This window comes from Carassius gibelio, chromosome B7, assembly GCF_023724105.1.
Source record: "Carassius gibelio isolate Cgi1373 ecotype wild population from Czech Republic chromosome B7, carGib1.2-hapl.c, whole genome shotgun sequence".
In the NCBI taxonomy this organism is placed as follows: domain Eukaryota; kingdom Metazoa; phylum Chordata; class Actinopteri; order Cypriniformes; family Cyprinidae; genus Carassius; species Carassius gibelio.
This window is the reverse complement of record NC_068402.1, coordinates 18,330,998-18,357,410: the sequence shown is the minus strand read 5'-3', so window position 1 is coordinate 18,357,410 and position 26,413 is coordinate 18,330,998. Positions and strand designations below refer to the sequence as shown.

The window sequence follows — 26,413 nt, the reverse complement described above, 5'->3', positions numbered from 1 at the left end:
TTCTAACAAGGACAAAGAAAGCGCTGAAGTGTTTTCTCTGGATATGCTGGCTCAATCATTTTTTTAGTGCTCATTATATGTGCTTCACTTTATTTGAATTAAAGAGTTAATCAAAGTTAGACAAAGGCATGTTAACAATCTGCCTTAATCACGTCTGCATTACTATACACACACACACGCACACACACTTTAGTGGATATATGACTACTATAAAATTAATGGCAGCCGTTTGCTGCCAAGTTTGCCATTGTATCAGCCTGTCAGAACACATTCTCTTTTTCTCATGTCATTTGTCCTCAAGGAAAGCTTGTGAACTTCATTCCATGACAGCGGCTTTTGATCACTGCAAACAATTGGATTTGGATTGCTCTGGATTTTTCCATCGGTTGAGGAGAAAGGGAGGGGAAGGGCAAAGTTCTTTCTTCGGCTGCGCCTCGACCCGCTTACAAGTAAGTGCCGATCCAATCCAGTGCCAGGCATTCCTGTGCCTGCGCATGGCACAAAGTAGGTGTTGTACAGTGGGTACGCACAGATGCTAAGAGTCTTATGGACTTGGTGATACTCTGATGAAGATTTGAAGGGCAGCTCGGTGCACTACAACACTGTGACATAACACACCCTAGTTCACTGGATAGTCTAATTGAACACAATTTGCCATTTGTTCAGGGTTTGAAGTGTACTGGTGTTAGTTGAGACTTTGTTTGAGATATATTTTTAAACAATTTCAACATGGAAAAAAGGCAAGTGTTGGAAGAAAATAAACTTTTTTTTTTTTTATAAAAAGTTACAATTCCAGCTGGTTGCTGGTTTAATTTAGTTAATCTTGAGTTTTAACTAAAATAACAAACTACAACTGAAAGAAGAATTAATCAAAAACTTTCAAATTAAAATGAAAACTGAAATTATTTAAACAAAAACTATAGTATCTTTATGATACAGTAATAACACTGGTTCCTGTTGGTGTTTATGATTTTTGTAAATGATAAATGCCCTAAAACTAATATCGATAATTTAATGACAGTTTCTTCGCTTTCAAAATCACTTTTCACAGGCTGAGTGACAACATGCCAATGTTTCAAAACCCAAGACAGTTGTATATGTTCCTGGACTTAATGTTGCAAGGCGTTATTGCTTAGGTTTGGCAGTTAACCAAGATAATTGCTAACATATATTCCATGCATTTATCACTTTAGAAGAGATCATATTTTTAAGTCAATGAAAGAGTGAATTAAAGTGTAACATAAGGTCCAAAAAAGTTCAGGAAACCATTCAAATACACCTTAAAATAAAAAAATCAAAATACAAAAATCTGAACTTCGTGTGGAATCAAAATAATCCACTTAATTACTTTTAATCGGAAAGCATGTTATGTGCCTGTGTTTTTTGTTCATCTGTCCATAAAAACACAAGCATATGACAACATGCCTAGTGATGCCACAGTTTCTGTAAGAAGGGTTTGCTTTCGTGTAAAGGGTGCATAAACTTTGATACCTCAGTCTGCGTACTCAGACCAAGCTTTTAATTAATACAGCAATGCATCACCCATTAACTACCAATCATCCTTATGTCTTGACAGCGTAATAAGAGGACATGGCCTTTGTGTCTAACATCAGTGTGCCAGAAGTTTCTTTATAAGTGTGGTAGAACATACTCTATGTTCTTATTTTATTGATTATGTCACTCCAAAAGAGATTAAACATTTTGATTGGAGCACTGAGGCGCGCTCTGGAGTTATTTGTTTTCAAACAGACTCAAACAGATAATTATGGTTCGACCAAAGTATTTTTGTTATGCACATCATGTAAACCGAGAGATTATTACAAACCAAACCACAGATCTGTAATGTGATCTGATGGTTTATCCACTGTAACATGTATAGCAGTAGGAAAACATGTTCGCAATGATGTGTGAAGAAAAGACACCAGAGGAATGTTAGGCCTCTATTGACAGCCTTCATATACATTTCAAAGCAAAACCTTTAACATATTTGGGAAGCTGTAATTATTGTCAAAGAGTTACAGCAACAGCTTTTGACGCATGCATACTGTATGCTTCAGGTTGTGAGCACTTTGGGGATTTTACTGTATTTCATGTCAGTCTCACAGCAGAATTGATGCAAAGTACAACACTGGACTCCATCAGGGCCAAGTTGGTGAAATGGTGCTATCAGCTTTTAAACTCATGGGAATACACACAAACTCACTGCCATCCATTAAACTTCTTATCAGAGGTTGAAAACCAGAGGCTAGTCATGATGGCTAACACTAGAAGATTTCACACTGGTTTTGCAATACTGTAAATATCGTCTTTAGCTCGTTTACACCTTGTCGAAAAGTAACACAAGAATTTGCTTGTCGTTTTCGATGTAAAAACAAAACAGTAGAAGCATGAGCTGTACTGCATCAAATCGAGTCATTTCCACACTGTAAGCATCACTAAAGCAAAGTTTCCAGAAGATTCTCTCTGTCTGCCATTGGTTGACAAAATTGTTAATCCTGCCCCCAAACTCAAACCCTTGGTTGACCCAATTCCTGTTTTCAAAATTAAAACAAGCATGTAAAGCATTCATTTACTGTTGGTGACATCTGCCTCTTTATTTAAAGTCATCTTAAAATTACAGTTCACCCTATTTATTTTTTATTTTTTCTAAATATACGTTGTAAGTTTTATTATGAAAGATAATAAGCCCCGCTTCTGCAAGCTTGTGTCCATCTCCACTTTTGAATGCAATGCTCACATTTCAACATCCAATCAACAATCAAAGTCACACATTTTATTATTTTAATTATATTTATATTTATATATTTATATAATTATATATATATATATTTATTATAATTATTTTTTTTTTATTTTTTTTTTTTCACTTATATGTAACTTTGTAATTATGATGACATAATGATAACTGTCCAGTCAAATCAAATCAGTATTATCATTCTGGGAAGACAATTATACTACCTTTTATTTAATGGGAGCAGTACAGGACCTGGATATACAGTATAGGGAGGCGGAGAACTTCTGTTGTACACTAACATATATTATTCACAGTGTTTGTTTTTTTTGTTTGTTTGTTTTTTTAAACGCTTTGTTTTTTTATTTGAATAATTTGGATGTGTCGTCACAGTTTGTGGATGGAAAGTTTTTGGTTGCTTAGTGGACTCGTGAATCAGCACAACCCTGCATGCTACACTGGGAAGTGGTCTGCACTTCCTCTTTCAGTCAGAGAAAGACAGGAGAGAACGAAAGAGACAGACAGCACAGCTAGTCTCATGATTCGGGGGTAGGGGGACTGTCTCCATTATTGTACAGACATACACATAAACACAAGACTTATTCCACACGCCACTGAACATTATGTGGATGTGTTTATTCGTCTTTACAGGAAGTAGATCCTCTTATGGAGCATGTGCTCCTGCATCATCACAGCGGTGTGTGCACCATTTGGTGCTGATCTTATTACAGTCACAGTTATATAAACCCTGAGAGAACAGCTCCATATAGCCTAATCACTTCTTTGGTCTGAGTGTGGCATTTCTGCTGATTCTGTCTGGGTGCATGGGGCAGCTGCTCATCAGGGTGAAAGGTGACATGAGAAACATTAAGAATGCTGTGCAAAGGTTAGCTCACTCATATTTATAAACCACTGTAGACTTGATTCAAAACTGCTTTAAATGGCTTTCAGTTCTCTGAGACAAAATAATCCTTACTGCATTTTACAGCTGGTACAAGACGATTAAAACATTTTACTGTTAATGCAAGTGTTCAAAAGCCTGATTTTCAATGACATATTCATTTTACATTCAAATTTACGAATGGAAACATTCAAATGTAATTTCCAAAATGCACATATAAATATTTGTTTTGACATTAGATACTTATTTTTTTGCATATATTATTTCTGCATTAATTTTTTTATTGTTATTATATATTTAAATGTAATTATATACATATGATTTTAAAATGTAAAAATAATTACTAATATAGCATTTTATTACAAATGATATTTTATATAATTTTTTTTATTTATAAATATGTTTATATTAGTTAAAACTTTAATTACAAATTCATCCCATTTATCCCAAATCCACTCCATCCCATTCCTCAGCAGGCAGCTGTGACCGCTGCTACTACCACAGCAATGAAAGGAGGATGCCATATCCCTGACCCCTCTTCACAGTCCTGCATCGGAGAAGAGATAAGATCCATTAGGGACTTATGATGGGATCCTCCTACAATAGCGAGCTCTGTGTGGGACGTGCAGAATGGCCTTATGAACCAGAGCATGTGAGAACCAGGCTCTGCTTTTGACAGGGGACGTTAACACACAGAGCGCTGATTCAGCGAACATGCCATGCACTCAAGCTCATTACATATAGCTGCACGCATTTATTGATAATAAGTACATTCTGGACTGGACCCTTACTGATCTACAGGAAGCTCTGTTCTACTTGATTTATTTGAGTAACCTTTATGATCAGCTCTGTGAACAACAGAGAATTTTTTGGATTTGTGACATTCTTTTTTGTGTTTTAAATTTTGGAATGACGATGTCATCGACTTGTTTATCCCCTCAGAATACTAAAACCAGAGCTTGAAATGTTTTGTATCTGTTCAGTGTTAAGTTTTTTTTTGTCGATTTAAAAAAGGAGAAAATAATTATTGATGAAAGTACTTCAAAAGTCTCTGGCCATGATGTTGGTTTATCTCCTCACCACATATCCAAAATAGCCATCAGGGCCAATACGGGTCATCTGGCTTTGTTTGCTCATGTTAATATTTATCCTTTGAAGTTCATTGAAGGATCAGTCCAGAGAACATCAGTAATTATTGTAATGAATTCCCTACATCCCCACTTTAAAGAACAAAAAGACAAATGAATTGTAACAACATCCTTCAAAATAATAATTAATGACAAATGGATATGTTTAATAACAATGTGTTCTCACAAGACTTTCCATGAGATGTTAGCACTAATGCTAGTAACCTGATTTTGCCCTCCAGAAGACGTGAAGATTTTTGCCTTAATTCAGCAGGGGTCAGTGAACTCTCATGTTTCTTTGCTGCAGTAAGAGGAAATAAATCAGTGTCATCTGCAGACTGATTTTGGATAGCAGCGTTTGGAATATTCCGCTAACAACCCAAACTGGCGCTCAGAAAACAAAGGGGCCTGTAAAAATGTCTCCCTCTGAATTACTGCGTGTTTTAGTTGTTCAAGAGAGTGAAGCATTGAGGGTTTAGGAATCCTAATAAAAATCATTGAGACCATAATGTGTATAGATGCAGACTTTTATAAGTGATAATATTTAGAATGATGCTTTGAATACTGCCAATAGCTTAAGCTGTAAGAAACTGGACGCGGTCAGAAAGTGCTTTAATGAATATATGATGAAATCTGATTCAGATCAGATCTGGTCCAAAGTACTGTACTCTGTTGGCACTAACTAAGGAAAAATGTGCTTCATGTGGTAACATTTAAATGAACTGATTTAATTCAAATCCAAAATATTCTATTAGCATCACTGAATTCTGAACCTGAATAGGCTTTTCCCAAACAAAAGTAAATTTAGAATTTGGATCAGGTAGAAATAGCATCCTAGGGATACAGAGTGTCATTTACAGTGCATTTATTCATATCCCACCAAGGATTTACATTATAAGGACCAACAGCTATAACATTGTGCTCAGGTCTAAGTCCTGTGCACCAACTCTGAGAGTTTAAAGTCCAGCTGAGCTTCTGCCAGAGAATGTCAAGCCCACACCCTCTGGACCAAACACTGGAGAACCGCCCGGAGAGCTCACATGATAGGCTAGATGACTGCCGCCCTTTCAGCCAATCATTACACTTGTGAGGCTGACACCCCACCCTCTCTTAACCCCCCACTCACTGGGCACCCGGGAAGAGATCAGGAGGTCTCTGGGTTGCAAGGTCTAGCTGCTGTGGCATTGACGTTCACTCTGACACATCATTGTTCTGCATCGGGGAAAGTGATTAATAGTAGGACATAGATGTATCTTTTGGGAGTTAAATATGGGACAACACTTTTTGCCCTGGTGGGATTAATGCCTCATGTTACAGCCTTTCACCCAATCAGTTTCAACTCTCTATGTGCAGGAGTATTCATTAACATGGGCCTACTCATAACCCAAAAAAAATACAGAGACCAAAATGCGATATTCCACATACTTGTGTGCAAATACAGTATCTTGGATGTGACATCAAAGGCACAGTGTGGGTAATTCACGGCACATAAATATTCGCTAGGGTGCCACTGACTGAAATTCAATACACTGATTTGATTTCAGTCATGTTACACTTCCGCTCATTATTCATAATTATGACTATAATCGGAGGAAAATGTATGGTAGTGAATACAAAAACATATCATTCGTAAGCAACATGATTTCCGTGTGAAGTCATTGGAGTAGTTATTGTCATAGTTCAAGCTGGCAGAACCCGAGAGCAACATGAACAAGACATTGCATTAAATATGTTGCCATTCTCAGGTGTGGGTTCAACAGGTTCATTGGGTGGTACAAGAACAAATAGTTTTCCCCTTTTTTCTCTTCATATATATATATATATATATATATATATATATATATATATATATATATATATATATATATATATATATATATATATATATATATATATATATATGAAGAGTTCAGATGCAAAAGCCATCTAAAATTTTCATGTAAAATTAGGATTTTTATCAAGCTTCTATGCTTAAGTTGAGTCATTTTACTTTAATTGCAATGAGCAGGTCCTTTTCCAGGCTATTAAAGTGCAATAACTGAACATAAATATAGGAGCCTGATAAAAATCCTAATTTTAGATGAAAATGTCAGATGGCACTTAGAGGCTTTTGCATCTGAACTCTTCATATATATATATATCAATATATATTTTCTACACATAACTTTATTGCACATCATTAAATGATAATTCTTGATATAATATTAAGCATAAGCAATAAGAAGCCCAGCAGCACAATTGTCATTATAGAGGGATTAGCACTTCCTAGTGATCATTCTACTGACTGATCCCAGGATTTGGTACAAAGCCAGCATTATGTGTCTGTCATCAGAGTGTTACTGTTGGAGCAGCATGCAAGTGTTTCATATCTCATGCTCACTGAAGCATATGCTCTCAGACCGTGACTCACTACACCTCTGCTGCAAGTTATATTAAAGATTTGTTTTGATTCTAAAGCTGCAAGAACGTAAATACATTTTAGATGCTGTCAAGTCCTTGTTGTAAGTTTCAGCTTCCAGTATCGTTAGAAAATATGTATATTTGAACACACAACGAGATGAGTTTTGAGTCTGTTATAGTGGTCATGTGGGCTTAATGGTGAAGATGTCAGAACATTAAGCAGTTCAAAGTTATGAATGTAAGAAATATGGTTGCATGAAATCAGCTGAACTAGTTTTAGCCAGCTGAAATGTGTCAACTGGACTCAGACCACAGAAAAAGACGTCAGGATTAGCTAACCAGAAACTGAGTTCCATGTTCTCTTGATTCAATGACTTAAAACTTTCTCAGCGATGCATACAAACGTGAAATTACTGCAGTCACTAAACTTCCCTTTCTCAGACACACTGCACTGCACGCTGTTGTACATCTTTGTAAACTATTGGGTGTAGGTCAAAAGTGTAACAGATTTCAAAAGGCTACGGCATACTACACATACAAACACAAATTCATTGTGAATTTACATAACACCATTCCTTAGGGGCTTATCATGCTCTCCACATGTGAAATTACTTTATGAAGCTGCCTGTAATGTACAGGTCTCACTCTTAGTGCTAATGCTAACACCTTTGGCACATTTAGGACTTTAGGTTTTTTTAAATCGCCTTACAATGAAAAACACAGCTAATGCTAATCTGGTTGAAGGTGTTGCTATCATGTGGCCAGAGTCAGAAATCCTCTCAATCATGCACTGACGGGTTCAGTAATGTCTTCTCACAGAGACACATAGAGACCAATCCTTGATAAAAGTTCTTGATAGCAATGCTACATGTTTATATTCATTACAATTAAATTTAGTTATATATATATATATGTTAAGGTTCATGCAGCATTACTATCAGGCCTCTGATACAAGCACAGACACTTCTCAAGAATCATTTGTGTCCAGATGTGTCACACAGCTGTAGGTGTTTTGCTAATGGCTGGAATCTAGTTGAATAACAATGTATTTACACTCAAGCACTTCATTTACGTAAATAATGGAGAACTGGGTGTTTACATAAAGGCAAAGTACCTTACAATTAGGAGAGGTTTTTATTAACTCTATCTGGGAAATATTGTTTCCTTCTAGTAATACTCTATTTTACAATTAGTTCAGCAAAATGATTCACTTAATCATGCCGAGATTTTATTGGCTCCTTTTATTGAATGCTTTTTCTCTGGAAAGCCACATATGAATCAAGGCAGTCATTTTCCGTAAACCACGAGTTGACCTGTCTGATCAAGTTGTTCTTGCATGCATGAGTGATCCACATTTTAGCATGACATCACAGTTCCCTCCTACACTGAGGGCCATGATCAGGCCTGATTCAGAGAGAAGAGAGGTGAAGAAAAGTATTTGGACCCGCTGCCTCTGTCCAGATTTGTGCTGTAGTTATTCTTCTCTCATTGTTTCTGCAGCTGGAGTGTGTGTGTGTTTTTTGCTTTGCTTATGAGGTCAGATTGAAGCCTTCAGGGCAACAGATGGATAAAGATCACACGAAAAATTATAACAATTAAACCTCATCTGCTCATATGGACGCTCTTTCTCCTTCTCATTATTCCCTGGAAAATAAATGCACTTATTCTCTTTTACATGCGTTTGCTAAATGAGTTTGTCTGTAGTAAGAAAATGGTTGGTGTTCCTGTTGTTCCTCAGTCTCACCCAGCGGAGAAGGGCTGCGGGGGGCAGATACTGTAATTAAATTTCATTATGTGGTTTTCCTGACATCAGGGCCAAATTCACCCACTTATTTTGACCTAAAGAGCTTCCTTCCCCCATTTTACATAACGCCAGTCACTTCATTCATCCTTCTGCCTTTCTCATTCTCTATCTTGGATCGAAATGCTCTATTGTAGCTCTTTATGGCAGCATGGGACTAATTCTGTGTTCTGACTCTGTTTGAGAGCTTATGTGGGTGAAGATGTGGCTTTAGAGAGGTTACTGTCTCAAGGCCGTGAGCTGATAAGTTTGTCATGAGGTATAAACATGCAGACACGTCCAGAAGAGAACTCAGAACAGAGGCATTGAGGATAGATAAATATTTAAACAAACCATGAATACATAATAATAAAAAGCGAAACATGGCAGTAAAAATATGAAAATTATAAACATATGATTCGGATGATCTTGTATACAGAAAGCAAAGAGATTTTCTTGGATATATTGAACTGAATTACTGAACTGCTATATACTGAACTGAAATCAGTTGAAAGGGACTCCTTGACCAGAACCAGTAAACAAGAAATCACATGAAGTCAAGAGTTTTTTATAGGGTTCCTCACTTCGTTTTGCTCTGTGAGATTGTGAACATCCGTTAGAAAAAGCAGAAATAATCTTCTGCTGTCTTGTGTTTGCTATTCTCACATGGTGAGGATGTGTAGATACCATCTAACACAACAACAAACAAAGCTCTGCGATAGATTCAGATGTCTTCTGGCATTCATATTCTGAAATTAAAATAAATGTAAAAACGTTTGCAATGCTTGAATCTAACATTAAAGAGTGAGTTTAACTTCCTGCTGAAATGGCTTGTGTTTTAAGGCTGGGTGAACAATGGTAAACCATATAACAATGTGTGCTTGCTGAAGGAATGTGTGTTCTATTTGTTTTACTCTAAAGAAAAACTATGCTAATAGATCATTCACTTCAAAATGGCAATGCCTACAGCCTCTCACTACGGTCCAGCTCTCCTCTGGCCCAGGCGCTGATGGATATTTCACCCAGCAGATGTATTTCATCATTATGCTGCACTGTTTATTCAAACAAACATGATGTGAAAAAGTGTGAAATTGCTGTGGAGAGATTTGAGACGAGGCTGGCGTAGAAACATAGAACAACACTTCCATCTAGAGGTGGAGCCCAGGAGCTTGCGTCCATCTGGATCTTCTTTGAGGAGTTCCTGAGGTTCTTCAGCACTGCAATGAGACTGAGTGTGAATGTATGGTCTGTGTTTTGGTCGAATAAAAGAAATATATTTTGGTTGAATAATTAAAAAAAAGCATTTTAGAACATATAAAACCTTTGGATGTGTATGTGTGGTAGATAAAGAGTTTATGAGTTCCTTAGTTCTTTGTAGATAGGAGCCGCTATCTGTGAAATGATACAAGGACAGCAGATGCTGTGCTAGAGGAAAACTGTTGGAACAGGAATTAACCTTTACACATTTGATTCATTGTAATTGTAGACAGAAAGATAAATGTGTGTGTGTGTTTTTTTTTTTTTTACTTGTACTTGTTTCAGGCCCATAATGTTGAAATCCTCTCTGATCTGCTAGCTGTGTGTGATTTTGAAACATGCTGAATTGGGATGAATTATGTGCTCTCGGGACAGTTGTTGGGGAGGGTTGCCACGCGCTGACTTGCAGTAGGGATTTGGAAAGGAAGACCCAGGGTCTCTAGCTTTCATTCGACACATGCACTGCACAGGGTTAGGGCAGGTCAAAGAAGCTCAACAGCCAAACGCTTACTCTATTGAGAAAGAAAGAAAGAAAGAAAGAAAGAAAGAAAGAAAGAAAGAAAGAAAGAAAGAAAGAAAGTGTTCAAACTGACAGCTTCTAAAGGCTTTTAAAAATGTCTGTACAGATTCATTTTCTATTTTTCTTAACCTAAACTACTTTGCTAACACTACAGTTATAAAGTATTAGGTCCTTCGGTTTTATCTCAGATAAAATGAATAACCTTTTATGCAGTGTGTAACACAGCTCTATGTGAATGAAAACACCCTGCAAAGTTTTAAATCAGAAAGTGCACCGTGTATAAAGTTATTGCCTCACAATATAAAGAGTCGAGTCTGAATCATTGAAACGAGTCGTTTTTAAAACGAATCCCAAGCCGTTTCATGTTGACGTCAAGATGAAACATTAGCATATTGCCCGCCCACTTGTGGGTCTTGTTCTGAATGAAAATGCAAACTCATTCTTTGTCACTAGGTGCCGCTTCTGGAGCGGTAAAATTGCTGTTTCCCCGGTAACTCTCATTGCGCTGCTGGCAAAATGGGTGCCCTAAGCAGGATTGTATTGATGTGCACCCATCCCTCAAATATAATAATAATAATAATAATAATAATAATATAATGTAATAATAATAATAATAATAATAATAATAATAATAATAATAATAATAATAATAATAATAATATAGGGGTGAAATAGAACTAAAGGAAATTAATGAATAAATTGTATTATTTACAAATTCCAAATGTAGCTGTCGACATTTACCTAAGGCTATAACTTTATTATGACTCAAATTTATTTTATAGTTTCAAGCATTCAGAAATCTTGAAAAAGAAAATTAAGTCGTTTTACTATGATGCTTTATTTTTGTAAGGGTTGTGATAGGCCTATATACATGTTTTTTTTTTTTTTTTTTTTTTTTTTTTTTTGTGTATGTTTTTTTGTTGTTGTTGTTGTTTTTTGTTGAAGAAATTATAAAGGCTGTGTCATTTATAACAGAAAGCTGGCCAATAATGCAAGATTAAGTGAATATTTTAATTAAATATTTGGCCAATAACCTAAACAAGGATTTGATACTCCTGTACGTGTTACAGCAACAATTACCAGGCCTTTGGCTCCTTTTGCAGGCATTTGTAATAACATTTTATGTACATAAATTGTTTATTTTGTATTAGCCTATGTATTTTAACAGTGTTAATAACCAATCATTATTGGCTCATTTTTTATGTAATGAATTTTAAGTCATTTTAAAGGCTATTGATGGCTTAGGTCTGTTCTTATCGCAACAATGACAACTATGACAACAAATATTACAGTATATTAAAACTTCTTTGTAAATTATTATTTGAATTAACAAAACCATGGTTAATTTGCAATTACCATGGCTACAAGAACGATTCTTTTTGGTGTTGTTGTTAAAACCATGGCTAATTTTCGTAAAGGAACCTGGAAAGTCAGAGAAAATATTAGATGCGTTGGTGGTGGTGAAATATTTCTGACATTAAATCTCATTATTAACATTAGCGAAAAAAAAAAAGAAAAAAAAGATTGCACAGGATTGTCTGAAAGTGATACACAGACCTCGTTTTTACCAAAATGTTTTACAATTTATTTGAATGAATATAAAAAATTTATAAGGTGTGCATTGTAGTGGACATCTAAATGAAAACATTACAGTTGTTTGTTATGACTGTAAGTCTTTCTCCTCAAATGCTACTGAGCTTCAAATTTGCGTTTGAGCCCATTCGGTTGTGAAAAAGTAGCATAATGTACATATGATTTACAGTTTATTTGAATAAATATAAAAAATCTAAAAGGTGTACATTAGTTGACACCTATATGAACAATTTACAGGTGTTTGTATAACTGTAAAAAAAAAAGAGAAGAAACACATTGAGTGTTACTGATGTTTTAAAGTATTGCTGCTGGTCTTCTTCACCATGCACGTGCCAACATCTGAATCACAATAATGTGCATGCACCTACCTCCAAACCAAGCCAATTTGCATTCGCAAATCTAGTAAACAATTTAAGCCAAGTTGGTCCAACAATTTTTAAACCAATTTATTTGCAATAGTTAAGTGAGCTTTTTAATGTTTGACTGTCCAGTTGACAAACAATTACAGGGTGATTAATTAAATGGCCTCTATTTTAGGTTCTGCATAGGCAGTAAATGAGAAAATGATGCCAAAAAAAAAAAGATGAAACCCCCTCCTCCATTCCCAGGATCCCGAGAGAAGATGCAGAAGAGGGAGTACAGACTGATCTCAAACACCATATGGGAAGATTCACTCTTAATACTATTAAAGATTAGACATGGGCTCCCCTGAAGGAGTTTATCTGTAACAAGATCAAATACGCTTGGTTTTGATTTATGGCTTATTTTATGGTGGAACTTCAGATAGAGAAAACAGATGACTGGATGCTGACCATTTGGCATCCCATATCTCCCGTGCAGAGTAATGGGATTTCTATCAGACCAGCTTTTCAAATGCAGTGCGTTTTTGGACCCACAGGGTGGCACCATAGACAGTCAAAGAAACTCCCATCTTTTCGACGGCACTTTAATCACGGCTGTCTGTTACGCTTTACGGCAGTGGCTAAGACATCCACATGGTCGCTCTTGTTGTGAGTCTACTGGAGTTTTAAAACAGCTCGGAATTGGTATTTAACTTCAAGTGCAGTCCAAACACATTAAAACATGGGAAAGACTAAAAACAACAAGTTCAAACGGCCATCGTTTTCTCCCGATGGTCTTTCAGCTACCCCTGTTAAACAGACTGTTGAAGAATCAGAAGATGAAGACTCTCCGGCGGCGGAGCTGCTCGAGAAAGTAAGCGCCCCTTTCTCTGACAACTCCGTGGACTTGTAGTAAATTTTCTTTATGAACCTGAGTATCTGAAAATACTGACATAAAACCGATATTTGCGAAACCGCTAGATATGTAGTGTGGAAAACCTGTGTCAGCCCTTTCACTGATGGCGTGTTGAATAAATGAAGCGAGGCAGCAGCAGACCTTTACGGCTGAACAGACTGGTGCAGCTGTCAAGCAAGTGGGATTCGGAAGAACAAGCCAGTTTTCAAATTTTCAAATCCATGTCCATTAACACTTGACTCTCTCTCTCTCTCTCTCTCTTTCTCTTTCTCTCTCTCTCTGTGTGTGTGTGTGTGTGTGTGTGTGTGTGTGTGTGTGTGTTTAGCTGCAGAGTCCCTCAGCTGATGTGCGCGAGTATGCGTGTGCCAGTATCTCTCGTGTTGTGCAGCAGACTCAGACGATCCCAGGATTCCTCCAGAGAGATGCAGTCAGGAAAATAGGACCTTTACTGCTGGACCGCAGCCTGGCCGTGAGAGAGACTGCTGCTGGAGCACTCAGGTACACACACACACACACACACACACACACACACACACACTTCCAGGTGAGTCTGACATGGTAAACCTGAGCTGTAGTAGATATCCAGCTAACTTACCAAGGCAATGACAGACACACAAAAACTCTGTCACACAGACTTCGCATTTATTCCATAGATAAGACAAGCAGTAATTCTATATATTTCAGTTTCATTATTTCCCTCTGGAGTAGTTTGGCTTTTTAACAGCTTAATGTTTTACATTATTGCTGTCATTATTTTGCTGACACAGCTCTCTGATATAACACTCCTCTGCTTTGGGGTTTGTTTGGTAAAATTACCCTTCATTTTGATCTCTGTGTGTGCTACAGGAATCTTAGTGCCTGTGGAGGTCCTGAAGTGTGTGAGGACATGGTGAGAGAGGATGTGCTGACGCCTCTGTCTGCTCTCCTGAGGGAGGTACGGATGCTGGATCAGTTCATTTAAAAAGCTTTATTACCATGAATGTCTTTAACTAGATTTTTCAACATGATGTTTAAAATGTTTAAAGGGGAGGTCACGCTAGACATTGATTGAACACAACATTTCTTGTCATGTTCTTGTCATTTTTTTGAAACATAAATTCAACTTATAACTAGTTATAATAAATCCAAAATGTACAAATATACAATCCACTTTTCTGTAACGCTGCAAACCTGTTGCTTTAAAGTTTGTGTTTTTAATTTCATCTCGTGCTGTGATGCATCAATCTTTTATTGGTCTTAATTGGTATTCATTGATATGAATTTGCAGGGTAGAGTTCTGTTTGGAATGAAGTGAAATGTGAAACAGTTTGCACCTCTGGACTCCTCCAGTACTTAAATGCATATTAATGGAAGTCAGTGGAATGAGTGTAGTGTGACCACCCTTTACAACAGATATTATTGCATTGATGGAGATTTTAGCCAGTCCAATTAAATGATGATGGTTGTACTTCTTCTCATTCACTTTCAAAGAGTCTTAAAAAAACAAAAGGAACAGGATTGTGTATCATGATCCTGCCTGGAAAAAAAAATCCTATGTGATCTGGTATTTTTGCCATATCGCCCACCCAAGTCTCTTGTGTGTTTTTGTGGAGAGCAGTGCTGTGCTGGTTTTGACGTGAGCTCCTCTTCTACTGTGAAAGGACATAAACACACGGTGGAAGACGTCGCTAATGAGGCTGTGAACTTGCTTTGGAACCTCTGGTAAGATTGAACTCAAACTGACTTCATGGTCACTGGGAAAACCGATTATCGTAGCCAAATTGATCAAATTAACACATTTACGTTTAGGGGTGGTTAATCTGTCTGATTTCCCGATTCAATTCGATTACGATTATTGAAGTCCCGATTCGATTACAGTCGATTTTCGATTATTAACTATTCTCGATTAGCGATTATTGATTTTCCATTTCACAACAGTAAACGAAAATACACTACAAAGTGATTGCAGTATTTTAAAAAAAAAGTCAGCTACTGAATTACTTTACTCTTTTATTGAGTAACAACAACTCAAAGCAATTTCTGTGTAATGTAGTTATAACTTCAGAATTATTTGTATGCAGCTTATGTTCTGTAGAACACAAAAATGAATACATTACTATTCCACCTTGTTGGAGTATCTGTCTTAAGTTTGTGTTTAAGCAGTTCTGGTAAAATTAAAAAAAGAAGAAAAGCTAATTACTAGTAGCCTATATAAGGAATTATATTTTTAAATAACCTACTAGTAATTTAGAAACTGATAAAAAGCTTGCTATGAATGCAATCGTTAAAATAGATTCACTTCTATTACAAAGGTAAATATTTTAAATTAATTTTAAATTGCTAGTGGTACTCTCCACCTTGCCTCCTAACTGTCGTATGAATACTTCCACCTTGTCTAACATACCCTGAGGCATTAGACAAAGTCTCCACTACTGTCCCCGCGATTGCGTAGAGGTGCGGTCAGAAGACAATATACATGTCTAGCGCGGAAAAAAATCTCCCGCCTCGTCCCCGCAACAATAACACGCCTGCTAATTTCGCAATGAACACTCCGACGCAAGCAAACATTGTTCACACCTCTGACATTTGGCAAAGGACCATTTACAATGGGCAAAGGATTCCTCGTTTGTGCTTGGTGTAGGGCTATACTTTCACTTTCAGTATCACCGTCATCTTCTGAATACAGATATTCCCCTTCAGAATCAGTGTCCGCGAATAGAAGTCCCAACACTTCATTGCGGGTTTATTGAAGCTTTATTGATTCCATTAGATAATAATAATAATAATGATGATAATCATAATAATAATGACAATACTTGCTGACGTTGACAATATTGGTCAGATAAAATGGCTCACTCTCACACTAGCTCTGCTTTTTTTCGCACTGATTCAATGCGCTCTAGCTCGAAGATTTTGTGTAGGAGCATGACGTTTTTTTGAGTCAGAGATGAACTATTACATGTCTGCTATCTGGTGCAGGGGAGGTCGCGTGAAATTTGACACCCTATTTGACAAAATCTGCCGTTTTATTCAGTGCCGCATCTTGTCGAGTAAACTCGACCATGGCGCCAAGAGGGTTAGAGCTCCTGCCATGAAAACCAAAATGAATCCACATGCTTGCTTTGAGCCCAGATGGAACTGGGTGGATCGGTTGGTTGCTCGTTCCTGGTTTTTCCATTTTACACACCTGCTCTGGCTGCTTGCTAACTGGAACTGGGCGCGTTCGTGACGTTCAACTCCCGGTGTAAATTTTTTTACAAAATAAAATGCAAAAAAAAAATATATATATATCTATTTTTGAACATTTAATAATCGATTCATACTCGTCCATAACATACTCGCGATTAATCAATAATCGATTTTTTCACCACCCCTATTTACGTTTACACTTAAGTGTATTTACAAATGTCCCAAATGCCTGTAAGTGTCTTAAGTGTTTCCCGTGAAGCCTTGATAGCACATCATCATGCTTTATATATAGTCACCAGTTTGCAGGCTGAAGTTTAGGCCAAAATATGAGACTAATCTCATTAAAAGTCATTAAGCACAACATTTAGTGATGCAATTTTTAAATACCACATGTAATATACTTACAATTTACATTTATGCATTTAGAAGATCTATCCAATGCGACTTACAGTGCATTCAGGCTATAATTTTATTTATTTTTTTACCAGTATGTGTGTTCCCTGGGAATCGAACCCACAACCTTTTTGCGCTGCTAACACAATGCTCTAAAAATAAGGGTTGAAGAGTTGCGTCTTAAACAGTCAAAATGTGTTGAATCAGATGAAACAGTTGTTTGTCGTGTATGATCTGTTTTTCTGTGGTTGTGTAGTGAGAGCAGCAGCAGAGCTGTGTCAGTGTTTAACAAGACTGGACTTCTAGATGTTCTTCTACACTGTCTGCAGAGACACTCTCAGAACATGGAGCTGGCAATATCAGCAGGTGCCACGCGTTCTAGATCAACACACACACACACACACACACACACACACACACACACACACACACACACACATATATATATATATATATATATATATATATATATATATATATATATATATATATATATACACACACAAACACACACACACACACACACACATGAAGACATTCGCACATTTGTAATGTTACAAAAGTTTCTGTTTGAAATAAATATTATTTGAACGTTCCATTCATCAAAGTATCCTTGATCATATTATAACTGTTTTCAACATCAACAATAATCAGAAATGTTTCAGAAATCAGAAACGCACCAAGAAGTGACTCTGAAGACTGGAGTAATGATGCTGAAAATTCAGCTTTATCTTCACTGGAATAAATTGCATTTGAAGTTTTTTTTATTTTTTTTTTATTGTTATGATATTTTGCATCATTATTTTTTTTTTAATCCAATAAATGAATGTAAAAGAATGCAAGAGTATACTTGCTTCAAAAACTAAAAAAAAAAAAACACATTATATTCCCAAGCTTTCAAAGAGTAGTGTGTATACTGTATATACACTACTTTTTTTTTTTATTCCTCCGAAATAGACACATGGATATTTCTTTACAGATTTCCATACTCCATATTTTTTATTCGCACACTCCTTTATTTGGGTAATTGTTGTTGTTTTCTGTGTAGCCCACTGCTTGCACACAGTAACAGAAGAGAATGCAGAGCTCATGCGCAGTGTGAATGCAGCGGTGTTTGGGGTCTTGGAAAACATTCTGTTCTCCACACACACCAGTCTGGAATACACTCTCCTGCGAACGCTGGCTGCAGGTAAAAGAACGCATGACACTGATCATGTAGTAAAAACATTGACTAAAGGCCCTGGTAAAAAAAACATCATGATCATAAATCAACATATTGGAATGATTTCTGAAGGATTATGTGACACTGAAGACTGGCGGAAAGGGTGATGAAAAATAAAATGTATATATACTCACACATACATTACATAAATCTTATCTATATATCTAAATAAAAATAGACTATAGATATACAGTATGTGATCCAAAGCAACTAGTAACTAACTACTTGAGTACTTTTTCTTTTTTTATTTTTACTATTCAGAGTATTACTTTTAGTTTTACTTGAGTAAATATTACTATAAGTACTTTTACTTGAGTACAGTTTTTGGGTACTCTACCCACCTCTGTTTATGATATTGCTGTCATTGCTGGTGTGATATGCTTATCATATGATAAAAATAAAAGACAAAAATGTCTTTTGCCCCAGTGTCTTGAATTTTAGGGCATTACTGCATTTATAGAGTGGTTGCAATGCATCATATTTGTCAACAGTCAACTGTATGAATTGTAAGAGGGCATTACTGCATTTATAGAGTTGTTGCAATGCATCATATTTGTCAACAGTCAACTGTATGAATTGTAAGAAGGCATTACTGCATTTATAGAGTTGTTGCAATGCATCATATTTGTTAACAGTCAACTGTATGAATTGTAAGAGGGCATTACTGCATTTATAGAGTTGTTGCAATGCATCATATTTGTCAACAGTCAACTGTATGAATTGTAAGAGGACATACATGTTTGGGGGCAGGGCCAGTGTGTTAACTGAATTAACATATTTTAATTGCGTTATTGTGTGTAACTGACAGTCCTAACTTATATATTTATATATGTGTGTGTGTTTCGTCATATGTGTTTGGTTTTCCTCCATCTTTCAGGCTCTTTATGGAATCTGAAGAGCAGTCTGTCTCCAGCCCAGCAGTCTCAGACGTTGACCGCGCTGGCCACCACTCTCTCACACAGCCTCAGTCTGGACGCGGGACAGCTCATCCCAGAGCTGTGGCGTGCAGAGTCTGCCCATCTGACCAAAGAGACCACATCTGCAGCAGAGTCCGGTCGTACAGACGAACGGCTCGCAGGTCCCGAGGTCGAAGAGATGGAGGAGGATGTGAGAGATGAGAAGATGAATGGAAGAAAGCCTAATGGACGAATATCAAAAACAAGAAATGACATCTCCGATCTGTTGCCTGTAAGTTTAAAGCTATTGTTTTAAGTGGAATTTTTTTTTTAAACATTTAGTGAAAATTAGTTTTAAAACTGAATATTCTGTGACCATTTACTCACTCTTGTGTGATTCCAGAACAAAGTGATGGTGATTAAACTTTTTTTTGGGTGCTTTATCTAAAAACATTAACAACTAAACAAATGAGCCACTTATATTATTATGATAGGTTAGTGTGTGTGTGAATGGAGATCACAGATGCATCTTAAAGACTGTCTCCACTATGCTACTTGATGTGAAGGCTATTCCCCTTCAACCCATGTCCACACAAGTGATGGCACATCTGTCCCTCAGAGCCTCCCTCTAAACACAGAGTGACTCCCCACTTACACTTGAGTGTAAAGCCCCTGTCCAACCAACCCATAGGGTGTCCTGAACATTGTCCTCTTTGAGAGTTCAGGGTCAAATTTGATCCAGAGCCTCAGATTTGTGGCCCAGTTAACATCTGGAACCAAAGCAAACCATGTTTCAAATCTGTGTTGTGAATGCTCTTAATTATTTCAATGTTTCCTATTCAAGTCTGTTATTGGTACTCAGTTAAAGTATCAGTTTAACCATCACTTTATGTGCACAAATGACCCAAACAATTACTTCTGTGGTTTTGCTGTGTGTCTCTGGGTTTTAAGAGAGACAGACTGGAGTTGAGAGAGGCCAAAGCACTACTGTCAGCACAGCAGACATCGCTGGAAATCATCGTCAACATGTACTGTTCTGATGGTCAGTGTGTGTGTGTGTGTGTTTATAGGCCAGCAGGGAAGACGAGACTGGTTTTCCTTCTAATGTGCGAAATTAGAGGAATGATTTCTGTGTTTGTGTCAGAGAAGACAAGACAGAGGTAATGTGACAAGATATCGACTGTGTGTGTGTTTGTCTGTAGAGCCCTCAGATGATGAGTGGGAGGAGATGTCCAGCAGCGATGAGAGCGAGATGTGTGCTGATGGGAGGTCAGACACTAATTCCAGTTTGTTCTCTCCTCTCTGTCTGTCTGCTGAACTTCACACAATCCTGCTCAACCACAACATACCTCAACAGGTAACACACATTATTACACTGTCAGCAAAACATACAGTGCCACAGATATTCATTTTATTCTCTTCTGGTTCACTGGGGAGAACACAATTCTCACATGCTGTACTTCAGGTCATGTAGGGATCTGGGTAAAACCGTCTAAAATGAGAGTGTTCTGGGCATATTTTGGCAGTTAAACGAGGACACTGGCTAGGCCTTGTGAAGGATTTGTCTCGTGTTTGCAGATTGAGAGCGGGCACTGAAGTAGTCCATGACAAAAATGTGCTTGCTGATGTAATAATCTTGAGTTAGTAGACTACCGTTCTGGATTCTGGGGTCAGTTTTTTCCTAAAGGATCTCATACTTTCATTTAGCAAGGGCACATCAGATTCATCAAAAGTGACAGTCAAAATGTAAAAATGTTCCAGTTACGTTGATAGAGTTTACGTTATAAAATATTCTTATTTCAAATAAATGTTGTTGTTTTGAACTTTTGATTAATCAAAGAATTCTGCAAATTGTGCAGAAGTGCATCATGGTTTCCACAAAAATATTAACCTGCACAAGTGTGTGTGTGTTTTAAAAGCATGATTTTACCAAAGGAAAGCACATGTGTTGTGATATAATGACAGCGTTAACATGATCAAGGAATCAAGTGGATTATTATGAAATGGTCATAAATAATGGTGGAGTCTTTAGAATAAGTAGGAAAAACAGGCAATTTAGTTCTTAGAGTAAAAGACAAGATGAAAAATTGTCATACACGACTGAATTACATTATGAATGCTTTCGCTGAAAAAGATAGTGGACCTCTGAGAAACTTCTTAAGAAATGTATCCTATGACCCCTTGAAATTCACAAATTTGTGTCAAAGGCACACTATTGGCATGATATACTATATATTTGTAATAGATACTTTACACCTGTGTCATAGTGAAGTGTGTGTACTGAATTCACTTCACTGATTGATTTCTTACAGGTCTTGAAGAAGGCAGAGTTCCCCAGCGCTGCTGCCCTTGAGATCTGTAGCAAGGACCTTACCTGGAAATACCTCTTGAAAAAGTATTCATGACCTTCGTAGTGTTTCTACAGAGCAGTGAAAACCCAAATCTTATAGTCTTTGATTCTTCTAGGATGCAGCGGGTGCAGTGTCGGGCATTGACGTGTCTCCATAATATCCTTTCCTCTATGGATACAGAATTTCTTGGTGGTGCTTCAGGGCTGCAGGCAGTTGCTCAGCACCTCTCTTCATTGGTCTTTAGTTCAGCAGGTAGATGTTTTGCTATTGCATAGGGCTGAATGATTTAATAGAATTTATTTTCACTTAAGATAATCAAGATAAATTGCTTATTGTGCCAGTTTCATTTTTGCTGTGATACTTCCACTTCATTTTCTCTCTTTCTTATATCAGCAGGCATTTTCCCATGTTAATTAAATATAGAAAAATATTACCACAATAAACTAAATACCAATATAAAAAATTAATACCAAAATAAGCTAGATCAAATATGTTGTAGTGCACTGTGAAAGAGCAATACTATATAATTGATCTTAATTATTTTAATTTATATATTTCTTCTGTGTATGTATATATTAGGGCTGGGCAAGTTAACGCATTATTATCCCATTAACACATTAATTGATATATACACACACGCACACCAAATGTTGATTTAATTAAGTTAATTCATAAAATGGCATTATTTTTGACTGCTTCCTCACTTTACAGCATTTTTACACAAGTGCCTAAAACTTTGCACAGTGCTGTAGCTTTGCAGGTTTCTTGAAGCATTTTGGAGACGTTGCCACAGTTCTTCTGGATTGAGTCTGTCTCAGTTTGTTATCTATCTTCGTGTTATTCCAGACAGACTGATGATGATGAGATCAGATCTCTGTGTGGCGCACTGGCTGTTATCAGACTCCTTGTGCATACAGTACAAAAGCTCACTGGATTATTACAATGGCAAAAATAACGTTTGGAAATGTAAATTGATATTTCCTACTGACACACTACAGCAAGATTGTCATAACTGACTTAAAACCATTTTATATATATTTTTCGTTTCAAATAAAATTACATTTAAGTAAATCCATTGATTAAAAAAAAAACATTTCTTTATCTTTGATTTGTTTTTTCATCTTTAAAGACAGTGAGTAATGTTTTTTTTTTTTTTTTTTTTTTTATGTTAGGTACATCTTGTATTTTTTTTGTGGTTTTTCCACTTCCATTGTGTCAAAAATGTAATCTCTTCTATGATTGTTCATTAATTTCTAGAGGCATTAAAGGATGAGGAGTTCCTGGAGGCTGTGACCAGCGCTCTTCGTTCTTTACTACAGATCATGGCTAGCAAAAACATCCCTCAGGTAAGAACCACATTCATTCATTGTTTTTATGCTTTAGCGTCACATTATTTCAAGCTCTACTTGGTATTTTTAACTGTATGTGTTTTATGGGTTTTATCCTGCAGTGTATGACTCCACACCAGCTTATGAGTTTTTGTGAGACTGCCTCCAGCTGTGAGCTGCTCAGTGTGAGAGTTAATGCTCTGGCCATTCTCGGTATCACAGGAAGCTCTCTTGCCAAAGAGAAAAACACTACAGACTCTCTACAAGTAATACTGACTGTGGCACAATTGTTAGAATAATGTTCATAGTGCCTTTTCTTTATGCCCACAAAAAATATAACATTCAAAAATTACTGTATTTTGTTATAGAAAAGGGATAAAAAAAATATTTGATGTTATGTTAGACCCTATTAAATCTTTCTATTCTTAAGAATTATTAGATTATTCTTAGAATATATCTTTATTTTACTTAATTATAAGTGGCAATATTTATATTTATCAAATGCTGTAGTATTTTATGACTTAGTACTTTAAAACAAATATTTGGATTTACAAATTAATTGTATAATAAATAATATATTTACTTTTATTATTAGCTTTGTTTTTACGGTATATTTGTCATTGCATAGCTTTGGTCAGTTGTTCAGCTAACTTTATTCTCTTTTTGCAGTTGATTGGAAATGCATTACTGAATATCGCAATGAAGGACTCAAACCTGGTAGTGTGCGGGGAAGTGCTGGATGCCCTCTTCGATGTGTTTGCAGATGGCGATGAAGCAGAGAGCGCTGGAAAACATATTAACCTGCTTTCGTCTCTTAAAGCACTTCAGCCAGGGTTTAGGGCTAAGGTTTGTTTAAATCCAACAAGAGAGATCACCACAGATACAAACACACTCATGCATCACATTCACACACCCGAACAGTAATATTACATTAGACACTCAAATGCAACATCTCACACCTCCAAATGCATGTTCAGGCTTGAGCTCAAGGTTCAAGCAAAAAAAAAAAAGTTGACTTCTGAGACTGAGATCTGTTGCTTAAGGCTGGTTCACACGGCAGGATAATTGGGCCGATTTTAGCCCCGATTCAGCCCTTCCGACAATCTTAGGATGCTCCGATTATCGTAAAATAATCTGATCAAATATTCCTGCCGTGTGTGGTGTGTTAAGACTAATCTCCTCTGCTCGGAAGAATGTCGGGACCGCTCCGATCTCAAATCGGGGATATCCAACATGTTGGATTTATTTTGCCCGATTTCTTCTCGTGTGTGGTGTCCCCCGAGGACAAACAATCACGCAGCCTGTGGACTGTGGCGTGTAGCCAATCAGAAAGCGAGGTGACGAGGCAGTGATAGTACCGGGAAACAAAATCAAAACAGCCGGCGTATATAATATGACAAATACAAATAAAGTCGATGGGCATAACTACATCCACAACTGCAGTCCACCAGAGTACATGGAAACTAATATATGAACGTTTATTTCAACGGTTATTAATCTGTGTAGTACGTAACAACATTTCTATGAGATAAAACAACAACTTATCTCCATATCATGATATAGCAAGTATAGTCCATGCTCGCGTCGTCTCCACCTCTTTGACCATCGCCTTTTCTTATTTTTCTTATGTTTTTTTCCCCGTTAAAAACAAAGCACAAACAATGGCCACTGCATCCTCTTTGTCCGCCATGATTGTTTACTCTAAAGTCACGTTTGATCTCGAGGGATTTTGCGAGATTTCCCGTCTGACCTGGGAATGCTCGGGAGTCAAATCGGTTCGTGTGTGATGTGTTGATATTGCCGTGTGGCTGCACACCACACACGGAGCGACCAAAACTGTTAGACCCGTGATTTTTTATCGCCGTGTGTGGGGTCTCTCAGGTTTGGAAAATCTGCCGACAATTTTAAAATCGTCCCGTGTGAACCAGGCCTTAAGCACCGTCTCAGTCTCGCACAAAGACCGTCTACAGAAAAGCACCCTCAAATCCAGCTGAACAGATCTGTCCTGGCTGATCTAAAATGTTCCACTTTAAAACTGTGAAGTACTTTTTCAACTGCTTTTATAAGTTCACAGTCTGAACATTCGCAGCACAGCCATTGCCAGATCTCTGTATTCTAGTATGTTCCTAGGCCTTTAGATGGCAGGCTTTTCACAGTTTGGCCTTTTGTTCCCTCACAGCTGCGAAAAGAAGGCAAAGGAAAATACAGCCCTGATCAGCTTTGTGTTCTGGACAACATGAGGATCAACCTGAAGAGATTCATCAGCTACTTGGAAAACCTGCAGAGAAAATGAGATTTCAGAGATCAGTAGCACATGTTCTTTTTAAACATCTCCCCTTGTTTTGTTTAGCATTTTCTATCCATACTCCACTCTGGTTTTATGGTTTTATTGTAATGTGAGAGTGTGGAAATTAAGATTTAAAAAAAAGTTTGTTAAACCAAACATTATATAAGTGCTTTAATTAAAGCATAAACTATCGTAATGGTCTCTTGTTGTTGTTAAGTATTAGGATAATCAGTAGTGTCTGTGTTTTTATGTATCCATCAGAGTGAAACAATATCATCCAGTCTCATAACAGATTGCCCTTTACCCCTCTGAATATTCTGTTCTTTGGGTTTCTGGTAAGAATCGTCCTTGTCCTCAGTGAGATCATCTGTAAAATGATGATGGATCAGTGCACAGGGATTACTTAATAAACACTGTTATGTTGCTATGTTTTCCCTCTCATCCAGTCCATAATAATGCAACAACAACAAAACCCTTTTATGGCCCACAGCAACAGTAGATTATCAGATGTGTATGAGTTGCATTAGATCCTTCATAAACCTGTCTTGTAGATCTTACATTATCTTTAACTTTTTGATAACTTAATGTCATAGGCATTTTTAGATTAAAATTTTCCCCAACTGAATAAAAGAAAAAGCATATAAGATTAAATATATCTTGAGGATTAGATCAAATTAACCTAAAAGAGCTGTTCACCATAAAATAATACAAATCATTTAGTCATCACTTACCAATAATCACATCGTTAGATTTTTTGTGGAACACTATAGAATACATTTTCAGTCACCATTCACATGCATTGTAATAAATAAAGATACAAAGAAAATGAATAGTGAATGAGGCTGTCAGTTGCTAATATATATACATATTTTTTTTTAATATTAGGATATTTTTAATCTTATTCCTAACATCTTTTGAGTTTCATTAAAGAAAAAAGTAATTCAGATTTGAAATGGCATAAATTATGACAATTGTAATTTATTTTCTCTTTTAAGTGGTAAAAAAGAAATCGAAATTTAGTTTTTTTTAAAAAGACGTTTCTTTCATCAAGGCTGAAAAAATTAAACAATTGATCAAAAATAAATATGGCATTTTGTGAAATATTATTGCAATTTAAAATAATTTAAAATATTCCTGTGAAACAAAGCTGAATTTTCAGCATTATTTGTCCTGTCTTCCTTCAGAAATCAATCTAATATGCT

At 36.7% G+C, this 26,413-nt stretch overlaps 1 protein-coding gene across 2 annotated transcripts; it reads left to right on the top strand.

Moving 5' to 3' along the window:
• Positions 1-308: 308 nt before the first annotated feature.
• On the top strand, positions 309-25,638 carry heatr3 (HEAT repeat containing 3). 2 transcript variants are annotated; one of them, XM_052562213.1, is made up of 15 exons: positions 309-449; positions 13,892-14,064; positions 14,413-14,500; positions 15,164-15,267; positions 17,384-17,493; positions 18,176-18,316; positions 19,227-19,537; positions 20,197-20,287; positions 20,448-20,602; positions 21,558-21,640; positions 21,712-21,848; positions 22,854-22,942; positions 23,047-23,190; positions 23,594-23,770; positions 25,104-25,638. In XM_052562213.1, exons 1-15 carry the CDS (start codon positions 324-326, stop codon positions 25,215-25,217), a joined length of 2,043 nt encoding a protein of 680 aa, XP_052418173.1. In that variant the 5' UTR covers positions 309-323; the 3' UTR covers positions 25,218-25,638. The 2 variants fall into 2 exon arrangements, with proteins under 2 accessions (XP_052418173.1, XP_052418174.1); XM_052562214.1 differs by lacking the exon at positions 309-449 and adding an exon at positions 13,252-13,524.
• The last annotated feature ends 775 nt before the right edge of the window (positions 25,639-26,413 follow it).